Genomic DNA, 26,706 nt, shown 5'->3' on the forward strand with positions numbered 1-26,706 from the left:
CTGGACACAGGTGGGGAAGACATTTTGGACATGGGAGGCCGGCGCATAGCCTGGTGCCTGTATGGTCACATGCTCCTCAAAGCGAGTGCGGGGAGTTGGCTATGCTAAACCTGGCTCCGCCAGCCTCTGCTCTAAGGACTGAGTTCTCTGCTGCTGGAGGGTTAATTCCTCTCTCAGCTCCTTCTGTTGTCTGGCCAGCTCCTTTCTCCGTGCAACCACTGACTCCCTCTCCCTGAGGGCCTCCTGCAGTGCCTCCTTCTGAGTATGAAAAATGTATGCACTCACTAACTGTAAGTCGCTCTGGATAAGAGCGTCTGCTAAATGACTAAAATGTAAAATGAGAAGGGCCTTGGTCAGGGAGGTGACCACGAACCCGATGGTCACTCTGACAGAGCTCTAGGGTTCCTCTGTGGAGATGGGAGAACCTTCCAGAAGGACAACTATCTCTGCAGCACTCCACCAATCAGAACTTTATGGTAGAGTGGCCAGACGGAAGCCACTCCTCAGTAAAAGGCACATGACAGCCCGCTTGGAGTTTGCCAAAAGGCACCTAAAGACTCTCAGACCATGAGAAACAAGATTCTCTGGTCTGATGAAACCAAGACTGAACTCTTAGGCCTGAATGCCAAGCGTCACATCTGGAGGAAACCTGCCACCATCCCTATGGTGAAGCATGGTGGTGGCAGCATCATGCTGTGGGGATGTTTTTCAGCGCAGGGACTGGGAGACTAGTCCGGAGAATGGGAGAAACTCCCCAAATACAGGTGTGCCAAGCTTGTAGCGTCATACCCAAGAAGACTCAAGGCTGTAATCGCTGCCAAAGGTGCGTCAACAAAGTACTGAGTAAAGGCTCTGAATACTTATGTAAATGTGATATTTCAGTTTGTAATTTGTAATACATTTGCAAAAATTTATAAAAACCTGTTTTTGCTTTGTCATTATGGGGTATTGTGTGTAGATTGATGAGGGAAAAAACAATTTAATCCATTTTAGAATAAGGCTGTAACGTAACAAAATGTGGAAAAAGTCAAGGGGTCTGAATACTTTCCGAATGCACTGTAGGTGAGGTAGGTTAGGCTTATATTGTGCAGCGTCTTCACAGTAGGAGTGTGGGGGAAGTAGATTTGACCAATAGAGCACGGTAGTGTTTAGGGAAGCAGTCCCTCAGTAGCCTTTCTTCAAGTTGTGAGTTGGGATGCTTGACAAGTATAGGGAGGGCCTTGGCCATGGTGTAGCGTCTGCAGAGAAGATGGAACACACAAAAGGGCAACACACATCAATGCCATCAGTGTAACAAAAAGTGTATACTAATTGTCTTTTTTTGCCCTCACCCTTTGCTGGGGATAGAATTTCCAGAGTTGGGTCTCTGGAGCAGGAGAATGCCTGCCTTTCTGTCCACCTCCCATAGATCCTCCCTAGTCACAGGCTTGTGCTCCATGGTCCGCGACAGAGAGAAATGAGACATCGGGAGCCTAAGGTGGACAACAGCAGATTTCAGCACACACATACAGCACACACCAACACTGATGTGGCATTACTGTACTCACATACAGTACTTAATAAAAGTACAGTAAGCATAAGAGACGGTGCCTACAAGGCCTATGATACACATTATATCACCTACTGAGCTAAACACATGTCCAATGGAAGGAAATGTGTTTCATAGTCACAGCTCTTACCTGTAAGGCTGATCTTCCTTGGAGTCCCAGGCCTGATGCAGGGTTTTGGCTGTGGGGTGGCAGGGTGAGACCAGGGGTGGAGATGCAGCGTGACTGGGGGGAGGCAGGTGACTGGGGGGGGTACCCCCATTATGGAGCTGGATGGTGGGGCATGTCCTCAGGTACCTACCCTGCTCACATTGCCTAGATCCTAGAGCGTCAAATATATGCCTCTCTGACAAAAAATGGTAGAGGACAGGACAAAGGATACATATGTTAGAAGAATGAATGTGAGAGTGTTAATAATAGTGTTAGAGTAACTATATTGCATGATAATCATAAAAGGCAGTGTTGGGCCAATGTGTGTAAATCTGAGCAATACTGTGAATGGGAGTGCTGTAAATGAACCATGGTTCAGCAGCATGTTGCCTCACCGTAGCCCCCAGGGTGGGCACTCCAACAGCGGGTGTGGTGGGCCTGGTTGACCCACTGCTGGAGGCGCTGGAGCTCCAGGTCCCCTCTACTCTCATGGGCCCGCTGGGTTCTCTCTCTTTGCACCTTCTGCAGGTACTCATGTCTAGGATTGGCCAAGCAGGGGAACGAGTTAGTGACATATAGTTGTAAATGATTAGTAAATGTATCTGATTAAATTGTTTTGAAATATGGACATTCACTTACAAACACACTACTGTAATACATGCATCAGCTTCCTCACCTCAGGAGCTCCTTCTCTATCCAGCTCTCAACACTGTTCCCCAACTGACGTAAAGCAGAGTGCCTCCGTGTCCTCCTGCCTTTCTTGGCTCGGTCTTTGGCAGATCTCTAATGGTGAGAAATATACATTACACATAGAATAGAAATCTATGATATAATGGTGAGAAATAATATGCATTACACATAGAATAGAAATCTATGATAGAATTATAGTGGTAAAAGCTATTGTTTTTGTCACCCACCTTATCTGTGTTGACCTTCACTAAAGTAGAGGACATCTGATGTTGTGTGATTGATGGGAGTAAAGACACATCCACTATGGTCATATCTGGGCCTTCGGAGGGACTCGGGAACCTGATACTCCTGCCTAATACCAAATACATACTTTAGTGTTAAAGATGCACTCTCTAACTGTTGTATAATTTCAGCCGTTAGTTTTGAAAGTGGTGCTCACAAGCCAAAAGTGGTACCTTTTTTTTGTGTACTACATCATCCAATTGTGTACTATGTCATCCATTTCGTGTGATATGTTACGATTTTGGCAATTTGTATGATATCATATGAATTTTGCAATTCTAGTGACATGGTACGAATCCAAACTACCTCTAACTTCCTTCATACAGGACACAGAGACATTAAAATGGTATCAACAAGTTCATCTGACTCTGGAAGTAGATAAAGGGCCTATTTGCCAAAATCCTGAAGTATCCCTTTAAGTAAATAATGGTTTGAACCAAAAACCTCCAATTTGGTCTCCAGACAAATGTCCATTGCTTGTGTTTCTTGGCCCAAGCAGGTCTCTTCTTCTTATTGGTGTCCTTTAGTAGTGGTTTCTTGCAGCAATTCGACCATGAAGGCTTGATTCACACAGTCCCCTCTGAACAGTTGATGTTGGGATGTGTCTGTTACTTGAACTCAGTGAAGCATATATTTGGGCTGCAATTTCGGAGGCTGGTAACTCTAATAAACTTATCCTCTGCAGCAGAGGTAACTCTGGGTCTTCCATTCCTGTGGCGGTCCTCATGAGAGCCAATTTCATCATAGCGATTGATGGTTTTTGCGACTGCACTTGAAGAAACGTTCAAAGTGTTTGAAATGTTCCGTATTGACTGACCTTCATGTCTTAAAGTAATGATGGACTGTCGTCTCTCTTTTCTTATTTGAGCTGTTTTTGCCATAATATGGACTTGGTCTTTTACCAACTAGGGCTATCTTCTGTATACCCCCCTACCTTGTCAAAACACAACTGATTGGCTCAAATGCATTAAGAAGGAAAGAAATTCCACAAATTAACATTTAAGAAGGCACACCAGTTAATTGAAATGCATTCCAGGTGACTACCTGGTTGAGAGAATGCCAAGAGTGTGCAAAGCTGTCATCAAGGCAAAGGGTGGCTACTTAAGAATCTCAAATATAAAATGTATTTTGATTTATTTAACACTTTTTTGGTTACTACATGATTCCATATGTGTTATTTCATAGTTTTGATGTCTTCACTTTTATTCTACAATGTAAAAAATGGAATGAGTAGTAGGTGTGTCCAAACTTTTGACTGGTAGTGTATAATATATTGATAAATAGTTAATTTCTATGATAGCCTTTTCGAATATTTACACAAAGTTTTGTCATTTGTTTCAATGTTACAGCTGAGGCACTTGTCTAGCGTGATTAGTCATTTTATATTGTAAACCACCAATTATTTTTTTTTATTTTTTTTATTTCACCTTTATTTAACCAGGTAAGCCAGTTGAGAACAAGTTCTCATTTACAACTGCGACCTGACCAAGATAAAGCAAAGCAGTGTGATAAAAACAACAACAACACAGAGTTACATATGGAATAAACAAAAACAAAACGTACAGTCAATAACACAATAGAACATCTATATACAGTGTGTGCAAATGTAGTAAGTTATGGAGGTAAGGCAATAAATAGGCCATAGTGCAAAATAATTACAATTTAGTATTAACACTGGAGTGATAGATGTGCAGAAGATGATGTGCAAATAGAGATACTGGGGTGCAAATTAGCAAAATAAATAACAATGTAAATAACAATATAGGGATGAGGTAGTTGGGTGGGCTAATTACAGATGGGCTGTGTACAGGTGCAGTGATCAGTAAGCTGCTCTGACAACTGATGCTTAAAGATAGTGAGGGAGATACAGTGAGGGAAAAAATTATTTGATCCCCTGCTGATTTTGTACGTTTGCCCACTGACAAAGACATGACCAGTCTATAATTTTAATGGTAGGTTTATTTGAACAGTGAGAGAAAGAATAACAACAAAAACATCCTGAAAAACGCATGTAAAAAATGTTATAAATTGAGTTGCATTTTAATGAGGGAAATAAGTATTTGACCCCTCTGCAAAACATGACTTAGTACTTGGTGGCAAAACCCTTGTTGGCAATCACAGAGGTCAGATGTTTCTTGTAGTTGGCCACCAGGTTTGCACACATCTCAGGAGGGATTTTGATCCACTCCTCTTTGCAGATCTTCTCCAAGTCATTACTGTTTCAAGGCTGACATTTGGCAACTCGAACCTTCAGCTCCCTCCACAGATTTTCTATGGGATTAAGGTCTGGAGACTGGCTAGGCCACTCCAGGACCTTAATGTGCTGCTTCTTGAGCCACTCCTTTGTTGCCTTGGCCGTGTGTTTTGGGTCATTGTCATGCTGGAATATCCATCCACGACCCATTTTCAATGCCCTGGCTGAGGGAAGGAGGTTCTCACCCAAGATTTGACGGTACATGGCCCTGTCCATCGTCCCTTTGATGCGGTGAAGTTGTCCTGTCCCCTTAGTAGAAAAACACCCCCAAAGCATAATGTTTCCACCTCCATGTTTGACGGTGGGGATGGTGTTCTTGGGGTCATAGGCAGCATTCCTCCACCTCCAAACACGGCGAGTTGAGTTGATGCCAAAGAGCTCGATTTTGGTCTCATCTGACCACAACACTTTCACCCAGTTCTCCTCTGAATCATTCAGATGTTCATTGGCAAACTTCAGACGGCACTGTATATGTGCTTTCTTGAGCAGGGGGACCTTGCGGGCGCTGCAGGATTTCAGTCCTTCAGGGCGTAGTGTGTTACCAATTGTTTTCTTGGTGACTATGGTCCCAGCTGCCTTGAGATCATTGACAAGATCCTCCCGTGTAGTTCTGGGCTGATTCCTCACCGTTCTCATGATCATTGCAACTCCACGAGGTGAGATCTTGCATGGAGCCCCAGGCCGAGGGAGATTGACAGTTCTTTTGTGTTTCTTCCATTTGTGAATAATCGCACCAACTGTTGTCACCTTCTCACCAAGCTGCTTGGCGATGGTCTTGTAGCCCATTCCAGCCTTGTGTAGGTCTACAATCTTGTCCCTGACATCCTTGGAGAGCTCTTTGGTCTTGGCCATGGTGGAGAGTTTGGAATCTGATTGATTGATTGCTTCTGTGGACAGGTGTCTTTTATACAGGTAACAAGCTGAGATTAGGAGCACTCCCTTTAAGAGTGTGCTCCTAATCTTAGCTCGTTACCTGTATAAAAGACACCTGGGAGACAGAAATCTTTCTGATTGAGAGGGGGTCAAATACTTATTTCCCTCATTAAAATGCAAATCAATTTATAACATTTCTTTCATGCGTTTTTCTGGATTTTTTTGTTGTTATTCTGTCTCTCACTGTTCAAATAAACCTACCATTAAAATTATAGACTGATCATTTCTTTGTCAGTAGGCAAACATACAAAATCAGCAGGGGATCAAATACTTTTTTCCCTCACTGTAAGTGTCTCCAGCTTCAGAAATGTTTGCAGTTCGTTCCAGTCATTTGCAGCAGAGAACTGGAAGGAATGGCGTCCAAAGGAGGTGTTGGCTTTGGGGATGACCAGTGAGATATACCTAATGGAACGCATACTACGGGTGGGTGTTGCTATGGTGACCAATGATCTAAGATAAGGCGGGATTTGCCTAAAAGTGATTTATAGATGACCTGGAGCCAGTGGGTTTGGCGACGAATATGTAGTGAGGGCCAGACAACGAGAGCGTACAGACATTTTCATTTTCGTCATTTAGCAGACGCTCTTATCCAGAGCGACTTACAAATTGGTGCATTCACCTTATGATAGCCAGTGGGACAACCACTTTACAATATTTATTTATTTATAATTTTTTTGGGGTGGGGTAAGAGGGGGTAGAAGGATTACTTTATCCTATCCCAGGTATTCCTTACAGAGGTGGGGTTTCAAGTGTCTCCGGAAGGTGGTGAATGACTCCGCTGTCCTGGCGTCGTGAGGGAGCTTGTTCCACCATTGGGGTGCCAGAGCAGCGAACAGTTTTGACTGGGCTGAGCGGGAACTGTGCTTCCGCAGAGGTAGGGGGGCCAGCAGGCCAGAGGTGGATGAACGCAATGCCCTCGTTTGGGTGTAGGGACTGATCAGAGCCTGAAGGTACAGAGGTGCCGTTCCCCTCACAGCTCCGTAGGCAAGCACCATGGTCATGTAGCAGATGCGAGCTTCAACTGGAAGCCAGTGGAGTGTGCGGAGGAGCAGGGTGAGGTGAGAGAACTTGGGAAGGTTGAACACCAGACGGGCTGCGGCGTTCTGGATGAGTTGTAGGGGTTTAATGGCATAGGCAGGGAGCCCAGCCAACAGCGAGTTGCAGTAATCCAGACGGGAGATGACAAGTGCCTGGATTAGGACCTGTGCCGCTTCCTGTGTAAGGCAGGGTCGTACTCTGCGAATGTTGTAGAGCATGAACCTACAGGATCGGGTCACCGCCTTGATGTTAGCGGAGAACGACAGGGTGTTGTCCAGGGTCACGCCAAGGCTCTTTGCACTCTGGGAGGAGGACACAACGGAGTTGTCAACCGTGATGGCAAGATCATGGAACGGGCAGTCCTTCCCCGGGAGGAAGAGCAGCTCCGTCTTGCCGAGGTTCAGCTTGAGGTGGTGATCCGTCATCCACACTGATATGTCTGCCAGACATGCAGAGATGCGATTCGCCACCTGGTTATCAGAAGGGGGAAAGGAGAAGATTAATTGTGTGTCGTCTGCGTAGCAATGATAGGAGAGGCCATGTGAGGATATGACAGAGCCAAGTGACTTCGTGTATAGCGAGAATAGGAGAGGGCCTAGAACTGAGCCCTGGGGGACACCAGTGGTGAGAGCACGTGGTACGGAGACAGATTCTCGCCACACCATCTGGTAGGAGCGACTTGTCAGGTAGGACGCAATCCAAGAGTGAGCCGCGCCGGAGATGCCCAACTGGAGAGGGCGGAGAGGAGGATCTGATGGTTCACAGTATCAAAGGCAGCAGATAGGTCTAGAAGGACGAGAGCAGAGGAGAGAGAGTTAGCTTTAGCAGTGCGGAGAGCCTCCGTGACACAGAGAAGAGCAGTCTCAGTTGAATGACCAGTCTTGAAACCTGACTGGTTTGGATCAAGAAGGTAATTCTGAGAGAGATAGCAAGAGAGTTGGCTAAAGACGGCACGCTCAAGAGTTTTGGAGATAAAAGAAAGAAGGGATACTGGTCTGTAGTTGTTGACATCGGAGGGATCGAGTGTAGGTTTTTTGAGAAGGGGTGCAACTCTCGCTCTCTTGAAGACGGAAGGGACATAGCCAGCGGTCAAGGATGAGTTGATGAGCGAGGTGAGGTAAGGGAGAAGGTCTCCGGAAATGGTCTGGAGAAGAGAGGAGGGGATAGGGTCAAGCGGGCAGGTTGTTGGGCGGCCGGCCGTCACAAGTCGCAAGATTTCATCTGGCGAGAGAGGGGAGAAAGAAGTCAAAGCATAGGGTAGGGCAGTGTGAGCAGGACCAGCGGTGTCATTTGACTTAACAAACGAGGATCGGATGTCATCAACCTTCTTTTCAAAATGGTTGACGAAGTCATCCACAGAGAGAGAGGGGGGGGAGGATTCAGCAGGGAGGAGAAGGTGGCAAAGAGCTTCCTAGGGTTAGAGGCAGATGCTTTGGTGACAAAACGGATGGCACTGTGATAGACTACAAGAGTGTTGAAAGCTATTTTGTAAATTGCATCGCCGAAGTCAAGGATCGGTAGGATAATAAAAAAAAGAAAGAAAAAAAAGTTTTACGAGGGCATGTTTAGCAGCATGAGTGAAGGAGGCTTTGTTGCAAAATAGGAAGCCGATTATAGATTTAACTTTGGATTGGAGATGCTTAATGTGAGTCTGGAAGGAGAGTTTACGGTCTAACCAGACACCTAAGTATTTGTAGTTGTCCACATATTCTAAGTCAGACCCGCCGAGAGTAGTGATTCTAGTCGGGCGGGCGGGTGCAAGCAGCGTTCGATTGAAGAGCATGCATTTAGTTTTACTAGCTTTTAAGAGCAGTTGGAGGCCACGGAAGGAGTGTTGTATGCCATTGAAGCTCGTTTGGAGGTTTGTTAACACAGTGTCCAATGAAGGGCCAGATGTATACAAAACGGTGCTGTCTGCATAGAGGTGGATCTGAGAGTCACCAGCAGCAAGAGCGACATCATTGATATACACAGAGAATAGAGTCGGCCCGAGAATTGAACCCTGTGGCACCCCCATAGAGACTGCCAGAGGTCCAGACAACAGGCCCTCCGATTTGACACATTGAACTCTATCTGAGAAGTAGTTGGTGAACCAGGCGAGGCAGTCATTTGAGAAACCAAGGCTATTTAGTCTGCCAATAAGAATGCGGTGATTGACAGAGTCAAAAGCCTTGGCCAGGTCGATTATTGTAGATTTATCGGTGGTGACAGTGTTTCCTAGCCTCAGTGCAGTGGGTAGCTGGGAGGAGGTGCTCTTATTCTCCATGGACTTTACAGTGTCCCAAAACTTTTTGGAGTTAGTGCTACAGGATGCACATTTCTGTTTGAAAAAGCTAGCCTTTGCTTTCCTAACTGATTGTGTATATTGGTTCCTGACTTCCCTGAAAGGTTGCATATCACGGGGGCTGTTCGATGCTAATGCAGTACGCCACAGGATGTTTTTGTGCTGGTCAAGGGCAGTCAAGTCTGGGGTGAACCTGGGGCTATATCTGTTCTTAGTTCTGAATTTTTTTAATGGGGCATGCTTATTTAAGATGGAGAGGAAAGCACTTTTGAAGAACATCCAGGCATCCTCTACTGACGGAATGAGGTCAATATCCATCCAGGATACCCGGGCCAGGTCAATTAGAAAGGCCTGCTCGCTGAAGTGTTTTAGGGAGCATTTGACAGTGATGAGGGGTGGTCGTTTGACCGCCGACCCATTATGGACGCAGGCAATGAGGCAGTGATCGGTGAACCCCGAGTGGCGCAGTGGTCTAAGGCACTGTATTGCAGTGCTAGCTGTGCCACTAGAGATCCTGGTTCGAATCCAGGCTCTGTCGTAGCCGGCCGCGACCGGGAGACCCATGGGGCGGCGCACAATTGGCCCAGCGTCGTCTAGGGTAGGGGAGGGAATGGCCGGCAGGGATGTAGCTCAGTTGGTTGAGCATGGCGTTTGCAACGCCAGGGTTGTGGGTTCAATTCCCACGGGGGCCAGTAAAAAAAATATATATATAAAAAAATATATATATATAATGTATGCACTCACTAACTGTAAGTCGCTCTGGATAAGAGCGTCTGCTAAATGACTAAAATGTAAAATGTAAAAAATGATCGCTGAGATCCTGGTTGAAGACAGCGGAGGTGTATTTAGAGGGTAAATTAGTTAGGATGATATCTATGAGGGTGCCCATGTTTACGGATTTAGGGTTGTACCTGGTAGGTTCCTTGATAATTTGTGTGAGATTGAGGGCATCTAGTTTAGATTGTAGGACGCCCGGGGTGTTAAGCATATCCCAGTTTAGGTCACCAAGCAGTACGAACTCTGAGGATAGATGGGGGGCAAGCAATTCACATATGGTGTCCAGGGCACAACTGGGTGCTGAGGGGGGTCTGTAGTAAGCGGCAACAGTGAGATACTTATTTCTGGAAAGGTGGATTTTTTGAAGTAGAAGCTCAAACTGTTTGGGCACAGACCTGGAAAGTATGATAGAGCTCTGCAGGCTATCTCTACAGTAGATTGCAATAGATTACTGGAGTGTAAAAATAGCTTTGTTGACCCATTAACAGCACCAAGGATGAATAATTCTTCCTTTCTGCTGTTAAGCATTTAATGATGGCAAGTAAATGCTGCACTGAAACATATTGTGCTGGACATTCTTTATGTTTGTGCTTTTCTAATAACTAATTTCTGTGTTCTATTCATGTGCTTTTCTAATAACCGTTTTCTGTGTTCATGCAAGTGATTGACTGAACGAATCCTCACTATCAGTAGCTGCAATTTGGCAGTACGCCCAGACCTTTGCTTTGAGAATGAACGATATCTCAATTTCAAGGTCTCAGCTTAGAGAGAAGAAGCCTTGTGAGGTATTGGTCAGTCACATGAAAGAAACAAAACGGTAATGATGCATTAATTATGCTAAATCATGCAAATATATCTTGTCTGTGTATAGCCATATATAAGACAACTGCTGGGACTGCCCCAGCAGAGCTCCTGATTGATATGTGTACTATGGTGCATTGAGTTGGTTAGAACCTCTCCAACGTGCTGATAATAAAGGATGATTCATTTAAGATAGACTTTGTGTCCCTGTGTAAGAATTTCCACGACAATATCATGCATACAATTCCTAACACATGCTTTATATCCCCATGCATTCTCCACTGAAGTATTTCACTGGAGTGTGACTATTTATGTTTGGGTTTTGAATAGTAAATATGAGTGTTTTAACTGAATCTGTTTGACTGTATCTACTTTCTAAAGCAAATCTCTCTAATGGTTGTTTCTGAACTTACATCTTACACTAAGTTTGTGAACTTACATCAGGGTAAGCCTCTGTGCTCCAAGCTTCTTCCCCCTCTGTTGAAAATGCTTTTGTTTCATCATCTGATCTGTCCCCTTTCTTCACTCCATCTTTGGGCCTTTCTTATGTCTTGCCCTCTCCCTTAGGTCTACCATCCCACTCTTCAGCTTTGTTCCGCTCTTCCACATCACCATTGTAAAACATATCCTCTCCTTTCCATTCTTCCTCTTGTACTTCCTCTTCCTCCAATGCTTCCTCAGGTGTTCCATATACCTTGCCCTCTTCTTTGTCCCTCCCATTCATTTCCTCCTCTACCGTAACCCCATCCTCATTCCTCCCATCACATTCTTCTTCCACTCTCTCTACCTCTTCCTCTCCACTTCCCACATCCTCAGATTCTCCAAGAGTATTTCTGTCCCTCTGTTCCTCCTGCTTGAATGAGTCTGTCGAGACAATCACTATTCCTCTGCTGGACACTTGTCCTCCCTGCCTCAAACTCTTGGCTACATTCTGTGTGTGGAGTACAATGTGTTGTTATACATACAGTACCTAGGTCACTATGCCTAAAGGAGTGGGTGTGTCCAAAGGCGTGGAAGGAAGCTAAAGTAATTCCACTACCTAAAAATAGTAAAGCACCCTTTGCTGGCACTAACAGCCGATCAATCAGTTTGCTGCCCATTCTTAGTAAACTAATGGCCAAAATTGTGTTTGAACAAATACAATACTATTTTTCAAAGAACAAGCTAACTACTGACTTTCAGCATGCATATAGTGAAGGCCACTCAACTTGTACTGCACTGACTCCGATGACTGATGATTGGCTAAAATACATGGATAATAAGATGATAGTTGGAGATGTATTGTTAGATTTCAGTGCAGCCTTTTATGTTATTAATCATAATTTGTTATTGAAAAAACTAACGTGTTATGGCTTTACATCACCTGCCATCACATGGTTGGAGAGTTACTTATCCAAAAGAACTCAGAGAGTATTCTTCAATGGAAGCTTCTCTAACATCAGATACTGTATGTACAGTTCGGTATCCCTCATGGCAGTTGCCTTGGGTCGTTACTCTTCTCTATTTTTATAAATGATTTGCCACTTGTCTTAGAAGAAGCTAAAATGACTAAGTATGCTGATGATTGTACACTCTACACATCAGCACCTACAGGCAGTGAGCTCACTGAGACTCTTAGCAAGGAGTTACAGTCAGTATCAGAATGGGTAATTAACAATAAACTGGTCTAAAATACATCTAAAACCAACAGCATTGTATTTGGTTCAAAGCATTATATTAGACCTAAACTTCAACTGTAGTTGTGCATAAAGGGTGTGACCACTGAACAAGTTGAAGAAATTGAACTTCTAGGAGTAACATTGGATAGTCAGTTATCATGGTCAAGTCATATTGACCAGTTATCATGGTCAAGTCATTTGACCATGCTTGTCACTTATGAACATTTTTGAACATCTTGGCATGGTTCTGTTATAATCTTCACCCGGCACAGCCAGAAGAGGACTGGCCACCCCTCATAGCCTGGTTCCTCTCTAGGTTTCTTCCTAGGTTTTCGCCTTTCTAGGGAGTTTTTCCTAGCCACCGTGCTTCTACACCTGCATTACTAGCTGTTTGGGGTTTTAGGCTGGGTTTCTGTACAGCACTTCGAGATATTAGCTGATGTAAGAAGGGCTATATAAAATAAAATTGATTGAAAAATTGATTGATTGATATTGACAAAGTTGTTGTGGAGATGGGGAGAGGTATGTCTGTTATAAAAAGATCTTCTGCGTTTTTGACACAAAGATCAACTGTACTAGTTCAGGCTCTGATCTTGTCCCATCTTGATTACTGTCTGGTAACACAGTCCAGGCTCTGTCACAGCCAGCCGCGACCGGGAGACCCATGGGCGGCGCACAATTGGTCCAGCGTCGTCCAAGGTAGGGGAGGGTTTGGCCGGCAGGGATGTGGGTTTGTTTCCCACGGGGGGCCACAGTATGAAAAAACAAACATGTATGCATTCACTAACTGTAAGTCGCTCTGGATAAGAGTGTCTGCTAAATGACTAAAATGTAAATGTAATGTAAATGTAACATGGTCAGGTGCAGCAAAGAAAGACCTAGCAAAGTTGCAGCTGGCTCAAAACAAAGCAGCATGCCTTGCCCTTAACTGCACACATAGAACTAACATCAACAACATGCATGATAGTCTTTCATGGTTGAGGGTTGAGGAGAAATTGACTATTTCTCTTCTAGTCTTTTTAAGAAACATTTGTGTGTTGAAAATGCCTAACCACTTGTATAATGTATTTGCAACATATATACATACTCCACCAGACACGCCACTATGGGTTTCTTCACTGTACCCAAACCAAAAACAGATTTAATGCGTCACTCAGTTACGTATAGAGCCATGTCATCGTGGAATGCTCTGCCACCCGAGGTTACTCAGTTTAGCTTTAAAAAACAGATACACAAAACATGTATTGTATCACAGCACATCTCCTTTCTAAAGATCTAATTTAACTGTATAAAATAATATGAATATGTATAGTGTGTAAATATTATTTATGCTGTCTCTTGGTGTCTTTCCAATATATAACTCTAATTTTATTTTGTTTTATTATTATTATTTGGTATGTGTTTATATAAAGTCAATGACTGTTCTGTACTTTGTGTCACGATCGTTTATAGACGGGACGGACCAAGGCGCAGCGTGATATGCATACATGTTTATTTATATAGAATAAACACCACGACAAAACAACAAACGAAACGTGAAGTCCAAGGTAGACAAATAACATACCTCACACGGAACAAGATCCCACAACCCACTAGTGCCAATAGGCTACCTAAGTATGGTCCCCAATCAGAGACAACGAGCTACAGCTGCCTCTGATTGGGAACCACACCGGCCAACATAGATCTACACATACTAGATCTAAACATAGACAATCAACATAGCACAACACGACACAGAAAATACACACCCTGACTCAACAAATACGAGTCCCTAGAGTCAGGGCGTGACAGTACCCACCCCCCAAAGGTGCGGACTCCGACCGCGCCACATAAACATAACAGGGTAGGGGCCGGGTGGGCACTCCGCCTCGGAGGCGGATCCGGCTCCGGTTGTGACCACCACTTACTCTCCACCTCCCTGTTGCGCCCCTGGTCTGGTCTGGACCTCGGCGCGCTGCTTCCCCTCTCCTTCCTCCCACGACGTACCAAGCCCTGTCTGGACCCTGGTGTGGGAGACCCCGAACCTGGAGAGGGGCTGACGTCTGGGTCTGGACTGGAACCGCTGACTGGAGCTGGACCCGACGACGGTGGAATGAACTGCTCTGGCTCCGGAGTGGAGCTGCTGACCGGAGCTGGATCAGGCACCGGTGAATCGAATTGCTCTGGCTCCGGAGTGGAGCCGCTGACCGGAGCTGGATCAGGCACCGGTGGAGCGGACTGCTCTGGCTCCGGAGTGGAGCCGCTGACCGGAGCTGGACTAGACCCCGGTGGAGCGGATTGCTCTGGCTCCGGAGTGGAGCAGCTGACCGGTGCCGGACCAGGCACCGGTGGAACAGGCACGGGCCGTGCCGGACTGGACACACGCACCACTGGCTTGGTGCGAGGGGCAGGAACAGGCCGGGCTGGGCTGGCGACGCGCACCACTGGCTTGGTGCGAGGGACAGGAACAGGCCGAACCGTACTGGGAACACGCACCACTGGCTTAGTGCGGGGAGCAGGAACAGGCCGTACTGGACTAGCGACGCGCACCACTGGCTTGGTGCGAGGGACAGGAACAGGCCGAACCGTACTGGGAACACGCACCACTGGCTTAGTGCGGGGAGCAGGAACGGGCCGTACTGGACTAGCGACGCGCACCACTGGCTTGGTGCGAGGGACAGGAACAGGCCGAACCGTACTGGGAACACGCACCACTGGCTTAGTGCGGGGAGCAGGAACGGGCCGTACTGGACTAGCGACGCGCACCACTGGCTTGGTGCGGGGAGCAGGAACAGGCCGGGCCGGGCTGGCGACGCGCACCACTGGCTTGGTGCGAGGGGCAGGAACAGGTCGGACCGGGCTGGCGACGCGCACCACTGGCTTGGTGCGAGGGACAGGAACAGGCCGGACCGGGCTGGCGACGCGCACCACTGGCTTGGTGCGAGGGACAGGAACAGGCCGGACCGGGCTGGCGACGCGCACCACAGGCTTGATGCGAGGAGCAGGAACGGGCCGAACCGTACTGGGAACACGCACCACTGGCTTAGTGCGGGGAGCAGGAACGGGCCGGACCGGACTGGCGACACGCACCACTTGATTGGTGCGAGGAGCGGGACTGGGTTCCTTCATTAACCCCCGCTCCTTCTGCTGCCTAACCAGCTCCTCTCGCCATGCCTCTACACTTTCCTTCTGCTCCCTCTGAACCAATGACCCCCCTAATCTGGTGGCCTCCTCTGCTAACCAGCGTAACCGCCCTATCGCGGCCTCCTGCTGCCTTGTCGTCCACACCGTGTGCCCCCCAAAATGTTTTTTGGGGGATTGTCTCTCCCCCGTGATCATGGCCTCCATCCCTCTCGCCAGACTCTCGCTCATCTCCTCCCAAGTCCATCCTCTCTCCTCGGCACACTGCTTGGTTCAGGTCTGGTGGGATCTTCTGTCACGATCGTTTATAGACGGGACGGACCAAGGCACAGCGTGATATGCATACATGTTTATTTATATAGAATAAACACCACGACAAAACAACAAACGAAATGTGAAGTCCAAGGTAGACAAGTAACATACCTCACACGGAACAAGATCCCACAACCCACTAGTGCCAATAGGCTACCTAAGTATGGTCCCCAATCAGAGACAACGAGCTACAGCTGCCTCTGATTGGGAACCACACCGGCCAACATAGATCTACACATACTAGATCTAAACATAGACAATCAACATAGCACAACACGACACAGAAAATACACACCCTGACTCAACAAATACGAGTCCCTAGAGTCAGGGCGTGACACTTTGTCATGTATTTGTACACTCTACGTGGACCCCAGGAACAGTAGCTGCTGCATGTGCAGTAGCTAATGGGGATCCTAATAAACTAAACTACATGACAAAAAGTATGTGGCCACCTGCTCGTCAAACATCTCATTCTAAAATCATGGGCATTAATATGGAGTTGGTCCCCCCTTTGCTGCTATAACAGCCTCCACTCTTCTGCGAAGGCTTTCCACTAGATGTTGGAACATTGCTGCAGGGACTTGCTTCCATTCAGCCACAAGAGCATTAGTGAGGTCGGGCACTGATGTTGGGCAATTAGGCCTGGCTCGCAGTCGGCGTTTCAATTCATCCCAAAGGTGTTCGATGGGGTTAAGGTCAGGGCTCTGTGCAGGCCAGTCAAATTCTTCCACACCGATCTCAACAAGCCATTTCTGTATAGACCTTGCTTTGTGCACAGGGGCATTGTCATGCTGAAACAGGAAAGGGCCTTCCCCAAACTGATGCCACAAAGTTGGAAGCACAGAATCGTCTAGAATGTCATTGTACGCTGTAGTGTTAAGATTTCCCTTCACTGGAACTAAGGGGCATAGCCGAACCATGAAAAACAGCCCCAGACCATTATTCCTCCTCCACCAAACAGTTGGAACTATGCATTGGGGCAGGTAGCTTTCTCCTGGCATCCGCCAAACCCAGATTTGTCAGTCGGACTGCCAGATGATGAAGCGTGATTCATCACTCCAGAGAACACGTTTCCACTGCTCCAGAGTCCAATGGCGGCGAGCTTTACACCACTCCAGGCGACGCTTAGCATTGCAGCCCAAATAAATGCTTCACAGAGTTCAAATAACAGACACATCTCAAAATCAACTGTTCAGAGGAGACTGTGTGAATCAGGCCTTCATGGTCGAATTGCTGCAAAGAAACCACTACTAAAGGACACCAATAAGAAGAAAATACTTGCTTGGACCAAGAAACATGAGCAATGGACATTAGACTGGTGGAAACCTGTCCTTTGGTCTGGAGTCCAAATTGGAGATTTGTTAAAATAAAGAGAAATCCTTGAATGTGTAGGTGTGTCCAAACTTTTGACTGGTACTGTATATAGTGTATGTTACCTGAGTCAGTGTGAGCTTTGATGGGTGCTTTACCTGAGGTAAGGGTGTGGCTGGGGGGTGGGTCAGCCACAGGGCTGGCTAATCTAATGGGCAGAGTGCTGGGTCTTCTGTCAGGTACAGAGCTGGGGGTGTGGCTGGACTCTCTCCTAGATGCAGAGGTTGTCTTTTTGGGAGTCCTATCCTCACTCTCCTTCTGCTGCTCACAAAACAACATTTAGACAGAGATCAAGGTAACAGGCACATACAGTACATCTAACAAGCATTTTTTGCAGCACAATAAGAATGATGTTGTGGCTTATCCTGGAAAATAAATTGATATTTACAGTTGATAAGGTACACTCTGCAAGCGTATCTATTACTTTTAAGTCATCACAACTATTAACTCATGTAATGTAAGCATTATTACTGGTTGTGCTGTCTTATCTACCTTGACCTTTTGACCTTTGGCTGCAGGTGGCCTATAAGAGCTTGCTCTCCTCTGAGGCCCCTGAGAGGGCTGTCTCAGGTCAGATGTGCTCTCTCTGGGCCTGCTCTTAGAGACAACAGCAGTCTGGCTCCCTCTGACTGTCCCTGGTGAGGTATGGAGGCGGGAGACCACAGGCTGCCTAGCTTTCCGAGGAACCTGACCAGATGATAGCGATTTGAAAACCAATTTGAAAATCTTAATACCTGCCTTAAACCTTAAACACAATGTCAGTGATAAAAAAAAACACTGAATGTGTAGTAGAGTGTAATAGCCATAACAAAGGACCAGGGTATGGAGCTGACATGACCTGTGTAGGGGGAGCTTTTGTGGCCTCTGTGGGGAGGGGAGGGGGAGCCTGTGACTCAGGGCACTGCTGCCGTCTGACCTCTGCAGCTGGGGGAGCTGTAACAGGAAGAGGCGGTGGTCTGGGAACAGCTGTGGGACCATACAAAGCATAGTTCAGATTTCAGTTTTGCAATTAAAACATTTAGGACATAATGCTGATGGACAGCCTTGAAAGAAAGAGGGCAGACATCAACCTATCTTCACGGTGGGTCTGTGGATGTCGGGGATGGTGATGCAAATGTTGGCGAAGCGTGAGGCAGACGGCTCCTTCACGATGCTGGTTGGCACAAATATCGGCACAACGTTCTCCACTGAAACTGGTGGTGGGGATATCTGCCAAATGTTGTGATAAGTTAGGCCTAACATTACCTCAACTCTGCTCCACACACAGGCCAATGCCCTTGAGGCTAGGATCTAACAATCTAACAGTGCCAAAGAAATGTAACATGGAGTACAAGAAATCTGGCACATCTGATTACACAACGCTCCTTCATTAAGAAATACTGTCGTTTTGGTAATGATTATTATCCTGATAGTAAAAAGGAAATAGTGGTAGTACTGTGACTGATGGTTTAAGAAATGTGGAAGGGTGTTCCTCTTTCGGAGAGTCTGGACACTCTATTGTAATGCGGTCTGATTGGACGCTCCATGCAGCAGCCGTCTCTAGTATGTCTGATTGGACCTCCCAGGATTCGGTTTCCTCTGATTGGACCAACTCTTGGGTGGACTCAGCAGGTTGGGGAGACTGCTGCCTCAATAACTGATCTTGTGCTGCAGAGGGGAAAAAACACTGCAAAGTTATAGTAAACAAAGATTCATCATTCTCATCATTATCTTTCGTAACATCAAAGTGTCTGACAACAGAGTGAAATGACTGCTGCTGTCTTCCACAGCTCGAATGAGGGATTGGTGTGCTCAACTCAAAAGTTTGTAGCTCCACAGTTGTGCATACCGTACACAGTTGGGCCTGCTCAAACACCCATCTTTGACTATCTAATTGATGTGTTGCAGATGGAGAGATGGTTGTGCTGTCAGTGAGTAGTTCCACATGCTGGAGGTCTGTGAAGCCTTCCTGGGGTTTACTGTAATGACAGCATTGGACTGGCGCTCATGTTTTGGATACTCTCTACTGTGCCACATCAATGGTAAGGCGTTGGTCTATCATTAAAGTATCTGTTTATGAATCATAAATGGAGAGCCCAACCATAGTTTGACCATAGAGTCTGAAAATGAAATACGGCTTTAAAGTGTACCTCTGAATAAACTACTGAAAGAGAATTGAAGCTATTTGTAATACAAGATATACATGTAAAACACTATCTATGTCTGTCAGTGTTTGAAGTGGATGTGGTGTTGGAGTCAGGCGCAGGACACAGAAGCTTAGTCCAACAGACTTTACTAGACAGAAATATGACAATACAAAAAGAACGGGCCTCAAACAACGGAGGCGAGCGATACGCAAACAGTGCGTAAAACACGAAATATAAGCGATGCGCAAACAGTGCGTCAATACACTTAAATACACCAGAGCAAAATCCAAAACCCCAACGGACAGGCGGACAACAACACACAACTACAAACAAAACCAAAGGAAACTTATAGGTGACATAATCAATAAGTGATAAGACACAGGTGCACCAAACAGACAAAACCAAACAAACATAGAGAACATCAAACGGTAGCAGCTAGTACTCCGGGGACGACGAACGCCGAAGCCTGCCCGAACAAGGAGGAGGAGCAGTCTCGGCGGAATTCGTGACAGTACCCCCCTCTTGACGCGCGGCTCCAGCCGTGCGCCGACCCCGGCCTCGGGGACGGCCAGGAGGACGTGGAGCACGGCGCGTAGGATGACTACGATGGAACTCAGTAAGGAGGGATGGATCTAAAATGTCCCTCCGAGGCACCCAGCACCGTTCCTCCGGACCGTACCCCTCCCACTCCACGAGATATTGTAGACCCCCCATCCGACGTCTCGAATCCACGATGGACCGGACTGAGTACGCCGGAGCCCCCTCGATGTCCAGTGGGGGCGGAGGGGTCTCCCTTATCTCACTCTCCTGGAGTGGACCAGCTACCACCGGCCTGAGGAGAGACACATGGAATGAGGGGTTAATGTGATAGTCATTGGGCAGTTGCAACCTGTAACACACCTCATTCAATCTCCTCAGGACTTTAAATGGCCCCACAAACCGCCGGCCAAGCTTCCGGCAGGGCAGGCGAAGGGGCAGGTTTTGAGTCGAGAGCCAGACTCGATCTCCAGGGGCGTAGACTGGACCCTCACTGCGGTGGAGGTCGGCGCTCGCCTTCTGCCTGCGGATGGCCCGCTGCAGATGGACGTGGGCAGCATTCCACGTCTCCTCCGAGCGCCGAAACCACTCATCCACCGCAGGAGCCTCGATCTGGCTCTGATGCCATGGTGCCAGAACCGGCTGATAACCTAACACACACTGAAAAGGGGTCAGGTTAGTAGAGGAGTGGCGGAGAGAGTTCTGAGCCATCTCTGCCCAGGGGATATACCCCGACCACTCCTCCGGCCGGCCCTGGCAATAGGATCTCAGAAACCTACCCACATCCTGGTTTACTCTCTCCACCTGCCCATTACTCTCCGGGTGGTAACCCGAGGTAAGGCTAACCGAGACCCCCAAGCGTTCCATGAACGCCCTCCAGACAGGTGAACTGGGGACCCCGATCAGACACTATATCCTCGGGAACCCCGTAGTGCCGGAAGACGTGGGTGAACAAAGCCTCAGCGGTCTGTAGGGCAGTAGGGAGACCCGGCATAGGAATGAGACGACAGGACTTAGAGAACCGATCCACAACGACCAGAATAGTGGTATTCCCCTGGGAGGGGGGAAGGTCCGTGACAAAGTCCACCGAGAGGTGAGACCACGGCCGTTGTGGAACGGGCAGGGGTTGTAACTTCCCCCTGGGCAGGTGTCTAGGCGCCTTACACTGAGCGCACACCGAGCAGGAGGAGACATAAACCCTCACGTCCTTAGCCAATGTTGGCCACCAGTATTTAACACTAAGGCAGTGCACTGTCCGGCCAATACCTGGATGTCCAGAGGAGGGTGACGTATGAGCCCAATAAATGAGCCGATCACGGACCTCGAGCGGCACGTACGTCCGACCAACTGGACACTCTGGGGGAATAGGGTCGGTGCGTAACGCCCGCTCAATTTCCGCATCGACCTCCAATACCACCGGTGCCACCAGACAAGACTCCGGCAGTATGGGAGTGGGCTCAATGGACCTCTCCTCTGTGTCATACCGCCGGGACAGGGCATCTGCCTTACCGTTCTGGGACCCAGGGATGTAAGTGATCTTAAAAACGAACCGGGTCAGGAACATGTTCCACCTAGCCTGACGAGGGTTTAATCTCCTAGCTGCCCGGATGTACTCCAGGTTACGATGGTCGGTCAGAATGAGAAAAGGGTGTTGAGCCCCCTCAAGCCAATGCCTCCACACCTTTAGGGCTTGAACCACGGCTAACAGCTCCCTGTCCCCTACGTCATAATTACGTGCTGAGCTTCTTAGAATAGAAAGCGCAGGGACGGAGCTTAGGTGGCGTGCCTGAGCGTTGCGACAGTACTGCCCCAATACCGGCCTCTGACGCGTCCACTTCTACCTGGAACGCTAAAGCGGGGTCCGGGTGCGCCAGCACCGGAGCCGAGGTGAACAGGTCTTTCAGTTTACAAAACGCCCTGTCCGCCTCAGCTGACCACTGCAAACGCACCGGGCCCCCCTTCAGCAGGGAAGTAATGAGAGCTGCTACCTGTCCAAAACCCCGGATAAACCTCCGGTAGTAATTGTCAAAACCCAAAAACTGCTGCACCTCTTTCACAGTGGTTGGGCTTTGCCAGTTACGCACGGCTGACACACGGTCAATCTCCATCTTCACCCCTGACGCGGACAACCGATGACCCAAGAAGGAGATGGACTCCTGGAAAAACAGACATTTCTCTGCCTTGACATACAAGTCATGCTCCAACAGTCTACCCAACACTCGGCGTACCAGGGCTACATGCTCGGCACGTGTAGCAGAGTACACTAAGATGTCGTCAATGTACACTACCACTCCCTGCCCATGCAGGTCCCGGAAGATCTTGTCCACAAATGATTGGAAGACTGAAGGAGCATTCATTAACCCCTATGGCATAACAAGATACTCATAATGACCTGAGGTGGTACTAAATGCTGTCTTCCATTCATCCCCCTCCCTAATGCGCACCAAGTTATAAGCGCTCCTGAGATCCAGTTTTGTGAAGAACCGCGCCCCGCGTAATGATTCAGTCATACTCGCAATCAGAGGAAGAGGGTAACTGTATTTCACAGTGATCTGATTGAGACTACGATAATCAATACACGGGCGCAAACCTCCATCTTTCTTCTTCACAAAAAAGAAACTCGAGGACGCAGGGGAAGTGGAGGGCCGTATGTATCCCTGTTTCAGGAACTCAGCTATGTATGTCTCCATAGCCGCCGTCTCCTCTTGAGACAGAGGATACACATGGCTCCGCGGAAGTGCCGCACCTGTCTGGAGGTTTATCGCACAATCTCCCTGCCTATGAGGTGGCAATCGTGTCGCCCTCGTCTTGCTGAACACGAGTGCCAAATCCTCATACTCAGGGGGAATGTGCATTGCGGGCACTTGGTTCGGACTCTCCACCGTGGTCGCCCCCACGGAAACACCTAGACATCGCCCAACACACTGGCCAGACCATTCCTTGAGAGCCCTCTGTTGCCACGAAATGGTGGGGTCATGGGTGACTAACCAAGGAAGCCCCAGCACCACGGGATACGCAGGAGAGTCAATTAGGTACAACTGAATAATCTCCTCATGACCCCCCTGCGTCTTCATCTTTAGTGGCGCTGTGACTTCCCTAATCAATCTAGACCCCAACGGGCGGCTATCTAGGGCATGGACAGGAAAGGGTGCATCAACGGGCAGGAGGGGAATCCTTAACCTAGAACAACATTTCCGATCAATAAAATTCCCAGCTGCGCCTGAATCGACTAGCGCCTTATGCTGGGAATGAGATGCAACCTGAGGAAATACTACAGGTATACAAAAGTGAACAACAGAGAGCTCTGGGTGAGTGGGGCGCCTACTCACCTGAAATGACTCTCCAGTGCGCGACCTGTTGTCCCAATTCCCTGGAGACCCTCCCCAGCACCTAGCCGCAGTGTGTCTTCCACGGCCACAGCTGGTGCAGGGGACGGCCCCCCTCGGATTCTCTCTCCTTCTCCCTCTAGCGCCAGGACCCCCGAGCTCCATTGGGCTCGGCTCGGAGGTGCTGGGGAATGGAATGGACGGCCCCATCTCGGGACGTCCGCGGGTGGCCAGCAGGGTATCCAGACGGATGGACATGTCCACTAACTGGTCAAAGGACAGATTGGTGTCCCTGCGGGCCAGCTCTCGACGAACGTCCTCTCGCAGGCTACACCTATAGTGGTCGATGAGGGCCCTCTCATTCCACCCCGCATCCGCCGCTAGAGTCCGGAAATCCAGGGCGAAATCCTGTGCGCTCCTCTTCCCCTGTCGGAGGTGGAACAGACGCTCCCCCGCCGCTTTACCCTCAGGAGAGTGATCGAAAACAGCCCTGAAGCGGCGGGAGAACTCCGCGTAGCTGATGGTGGCGGCGTCTATTCCCCTCCATTCGGCGTTGGCCCACTCCAACGCCTTGCCAGAGAGACAGGAGATGAGGAGATGAGGGCGGACACGCTCTCGTATCCCGAGGGCGCCGGGTGTATGGTGGCCAGGTAGAGTTCCACCTGAAGGAGGAACCCCTGACACCTGGCTGCTGTGTCATCATACGCCCTCGGGAGCGAGAGCCGAATCCCACTGGATTCCGGAACCGGTCTGGTGGGACTGGCCGATGGTGGTGATAATGTAGGAGGAGGTGTGGGCACGCCTCCCCTTTCCCATCGGCGCAGGGTGTTCATGACCTCCTGCATGGTGGAGCCGAGTTGCTGGATCCTGGCGTCCTGGCAGCTGACCCGATCCTCCAGCGACTCGGTCGCCGCCGCTGCTCCTGCTGACTCCATTGATGGTGTGTTGTTCTGTCAGTGTTTGAAGTGGATGTGGTGTTGGAGTCAGGTGCAGGACACAGAAGCTTAGTCCAACAGACTTTACTAGTCAGAAATATGACAATACAAAAAGAACGGGCCTCAAACAACGGAGGCGAGCGATACGCAAACAGTGCGTAAAACACGAAATATAAGCGATGCGCAAACAGTGCGTCAATACACTTAAATACACCAGAGCAAAATCCAAAACCCCAACGGACAGGCTGACAACAACACACAACTACAAACAAAACCAAAGGAAACTTATAGGTGACATAATCAATAAGTGATAAGACACAGGTGCACCAAACAGACAAAACCAAACAAACATAGAGAACATCAAACGGTAGCAGCTAGTACTCCGGGGACGACGAACGCCGAAGCCTGCCCGAACAAGGAGGAGGAGCAGTCTCGGCGGAATTCGTGACAATGTCACCCCGCTCCTCCGCACACTCCACTGGCTTCCAGTCGAAGCTCGACTCCACTACAAGACAATGGTGCTTGCCTACGTGCTCAAACCCTACACCCCAACCCGAGCACTCCGTTCTGCCACCTCTGGTCTCTTGGCCCTCCCACGCCTACGGGAGGGCAGCTCCCGCTCAGCCCAGTCCAAGCTCTTCTCTGTCCTGGCACCCCAATGATGGAGCCAGCTCCCCCCCCAACTCCCCGCGCCCCCTTCGTGAACTAACACTCACACATTTAATTTTTATTTTCTTTCTTCTTTTGTTGTTGTTGCTGATAGCTACTTTATTGAGAAGTGTACTTACAACGACTGTGATATGTGGTTGTCCCACCTAGCTATCTTAAAATGAATGTAATAACTGTAAGTCGCTCTGGATAACAGCGTCTGCTAAATGACTAAAATGTTAAAATGTAAATGTAGAAAAGTATGATTGAAATATCTCCCTGGCTTGTGTCTCACCCAGGATCTGTATGAGGTCAGTGGTGGACTGTCCAGGTGTGAGGAGCAGGGTTCTGAATGATAGGGCAGACCGAGAGGAGATGGGACTGGGCAGGGACTGGTATGTCAGGGAGGGAGCTGGCATCATCTCATCCACGCTGGACTTTGAGTCGTAGAGAGAAAACCCAAAATAAATGTGTACACACACAGATAGCAGAGAGAGAGAGAGAGAGAGAGAGAGAGAGAGAGAGAGAGAGAGAGAGAGAGAGAGAGAGAGAGAGAGAGAGAGAGAGAGAGAGAGAGAGAGAGAGAGAGAGAGAGAGAGAGAGAGAGAGAGAGAGAGAGAGAGAGAGAGAGAGAGAGAGAGAGAGAGAGAGAGAGAGAGAGAGAGAGAGAGAGAGAGAGAGAGAGAGAGAGAGAGAGAGAGAGAGAGAGAGAGAGAGAGAGAGAGAGAGAGAGAGAGAGAGAGAGAGAGAGAGAGAGAGAGAGAGAGAGAGAGAGAGAGAGAGAGAGAGAGAGAGAGAGAGAGAGAGAGAGAGAGAGAGAGAGAGAGAGAGAGAGAGAGAGAGAGAGAGAGAGAGAGAGAGAGAGAGAGAGAGAGAGAGAGAGAGAGAGAGAGAGAGAGAGAGAGAGAGAGAGAGAGAGAGAGAGAGAGAGTTCCCCCACCTCCTGTTCATGCTCCTCAGAGAAATATGGGCCCTCTAGTGGCTGAAGAGTGAACTGGCTAGTGAAGTCAACCCCCAGGTAAGGCTCCTGAAAAGGCAAAACATCATGAATAAAGACATGGAAACATAACAAATAGTAATTTAAATAATATAATTCAGTTATACTGAGGTTCATTCATACAATGTAATTTTCCATGTCAATGGGATCCATCTCCTTCCTGAACTTCTTATTATCAAAGGTCAAGCAGGGATTCTCATAGATGTATGATTCTGCAATAGGAAAACAAAAAGTTGATGTAGAAAACAATGGTCGTATTCAAAGAGAAAATAATAATTTGATGAACCAAACAAAGATGGTGGATGTAACCATCAGTGGGTAGGTGTATAGAAACTAAAGCAGAAGACTGTTCCCTTGGTCTTTCCCCCTGTTTACCTGTGAGCGAGGCCTGCGAGGTGGAGGACTTGTTGAGGGCGGAGGGAAGCAGGTGGTGGTGGGACAGTCTGAAGAGGTTGAGTCTGAAGCCTACCAGCAGGTCTCCCAGGGGGTTGAGGAAACAGGCACAGCTCAAAGAGTAGTCCAGCTGCACCTCAGCCAACAGGGAGCGCTGTTCATCCCACAGCTTGATCAGGGAGTCAGCTCTGAAACAGACAGGGAGATGTAGGACGGGATAGTGGCAGCAGTAGTGTCATAAAAAGGAATGTGTGTGTGTACAGTATAATGCTTACCCACAGCTGAGAAAGAGGAGCAGGGCAGAGCAGGAGTCCACAGAGAGTACAGCGCCTTGGTGATCATGCTTGGCCTCAGAGCTCTCCATTCCTCCATCACCTTGGTCATACAAATATCACACAAACATAACTATCTCACACCAGGCACACTTACAGGGTTTTAAACTCTTACATCTTACTGCATCGACCCTCAATAACTTCAGTTTGTAAATAAGGATCACACAGTATTGATAACACAGAACACCTGCCTGT

General features: G+C 48.2%; 1 protein-coding gene across 1 annotated transcript; it reads right to left on the bottom strand.

The window, feature by feature from the left end:
* Nucleotides 1–1,057: 1,057 nt before the first annotated feature.
* On the bottom strand, nucleotides 1,058–26,543 carry LOC121537267. Its single transcript, XM_041844944.1, has 16 exons — nucleotides 26,455–26,543; nucleotides 26,162–26,367; nucleotides 25,910–25,998; nucleotides 25,730–25,816; nucleotides 25,085–25,226; nucleotides 18,653–18,864; nucleotides 18,288–18,426; nucleotides 18,056–18,183; nucleotides 17,710–17,904; nucleotides 17,316–17,478; nucleotides 2,615–2,739; nucleotides 2,374–2,480; nucleotides 2,093–2,235; nucleotides 1,680–1,893; nucleotides 1,332–1,472; nucleotides 1,058–1,238 (listed from the first exon to the last, which is right to left on the bottom strand). Exons 1-16 carry the CDS (start codon nucleotides 26,541–26,543, stop codon nucleotides 1,097–1,099), a joined length of 2,322 nt encoding a protein of 773 aa, XP_041700878.1. The 3' UTR covers nucleotides 1,058–1,096.
* Nucleotides 26,544–26,706: the final 163 nt, after the last annotated feature.

The sequence above is a fragment of the Coregonus clupeaformis genome, chromosome 24, assembly GCF_020615455.1.
Source record: "Coregonus clupeaformis isolate EN_2021a chromosome 24, ASM2061545v1, whole genome shotgun sequence".
Classification (NCBI taxonomy): Eukaryota; Metazoa; Chordata; class Actinopteri; order Salmoniformes; family Salmonidae; genus Coregonus; species Coregonus clupeaformis.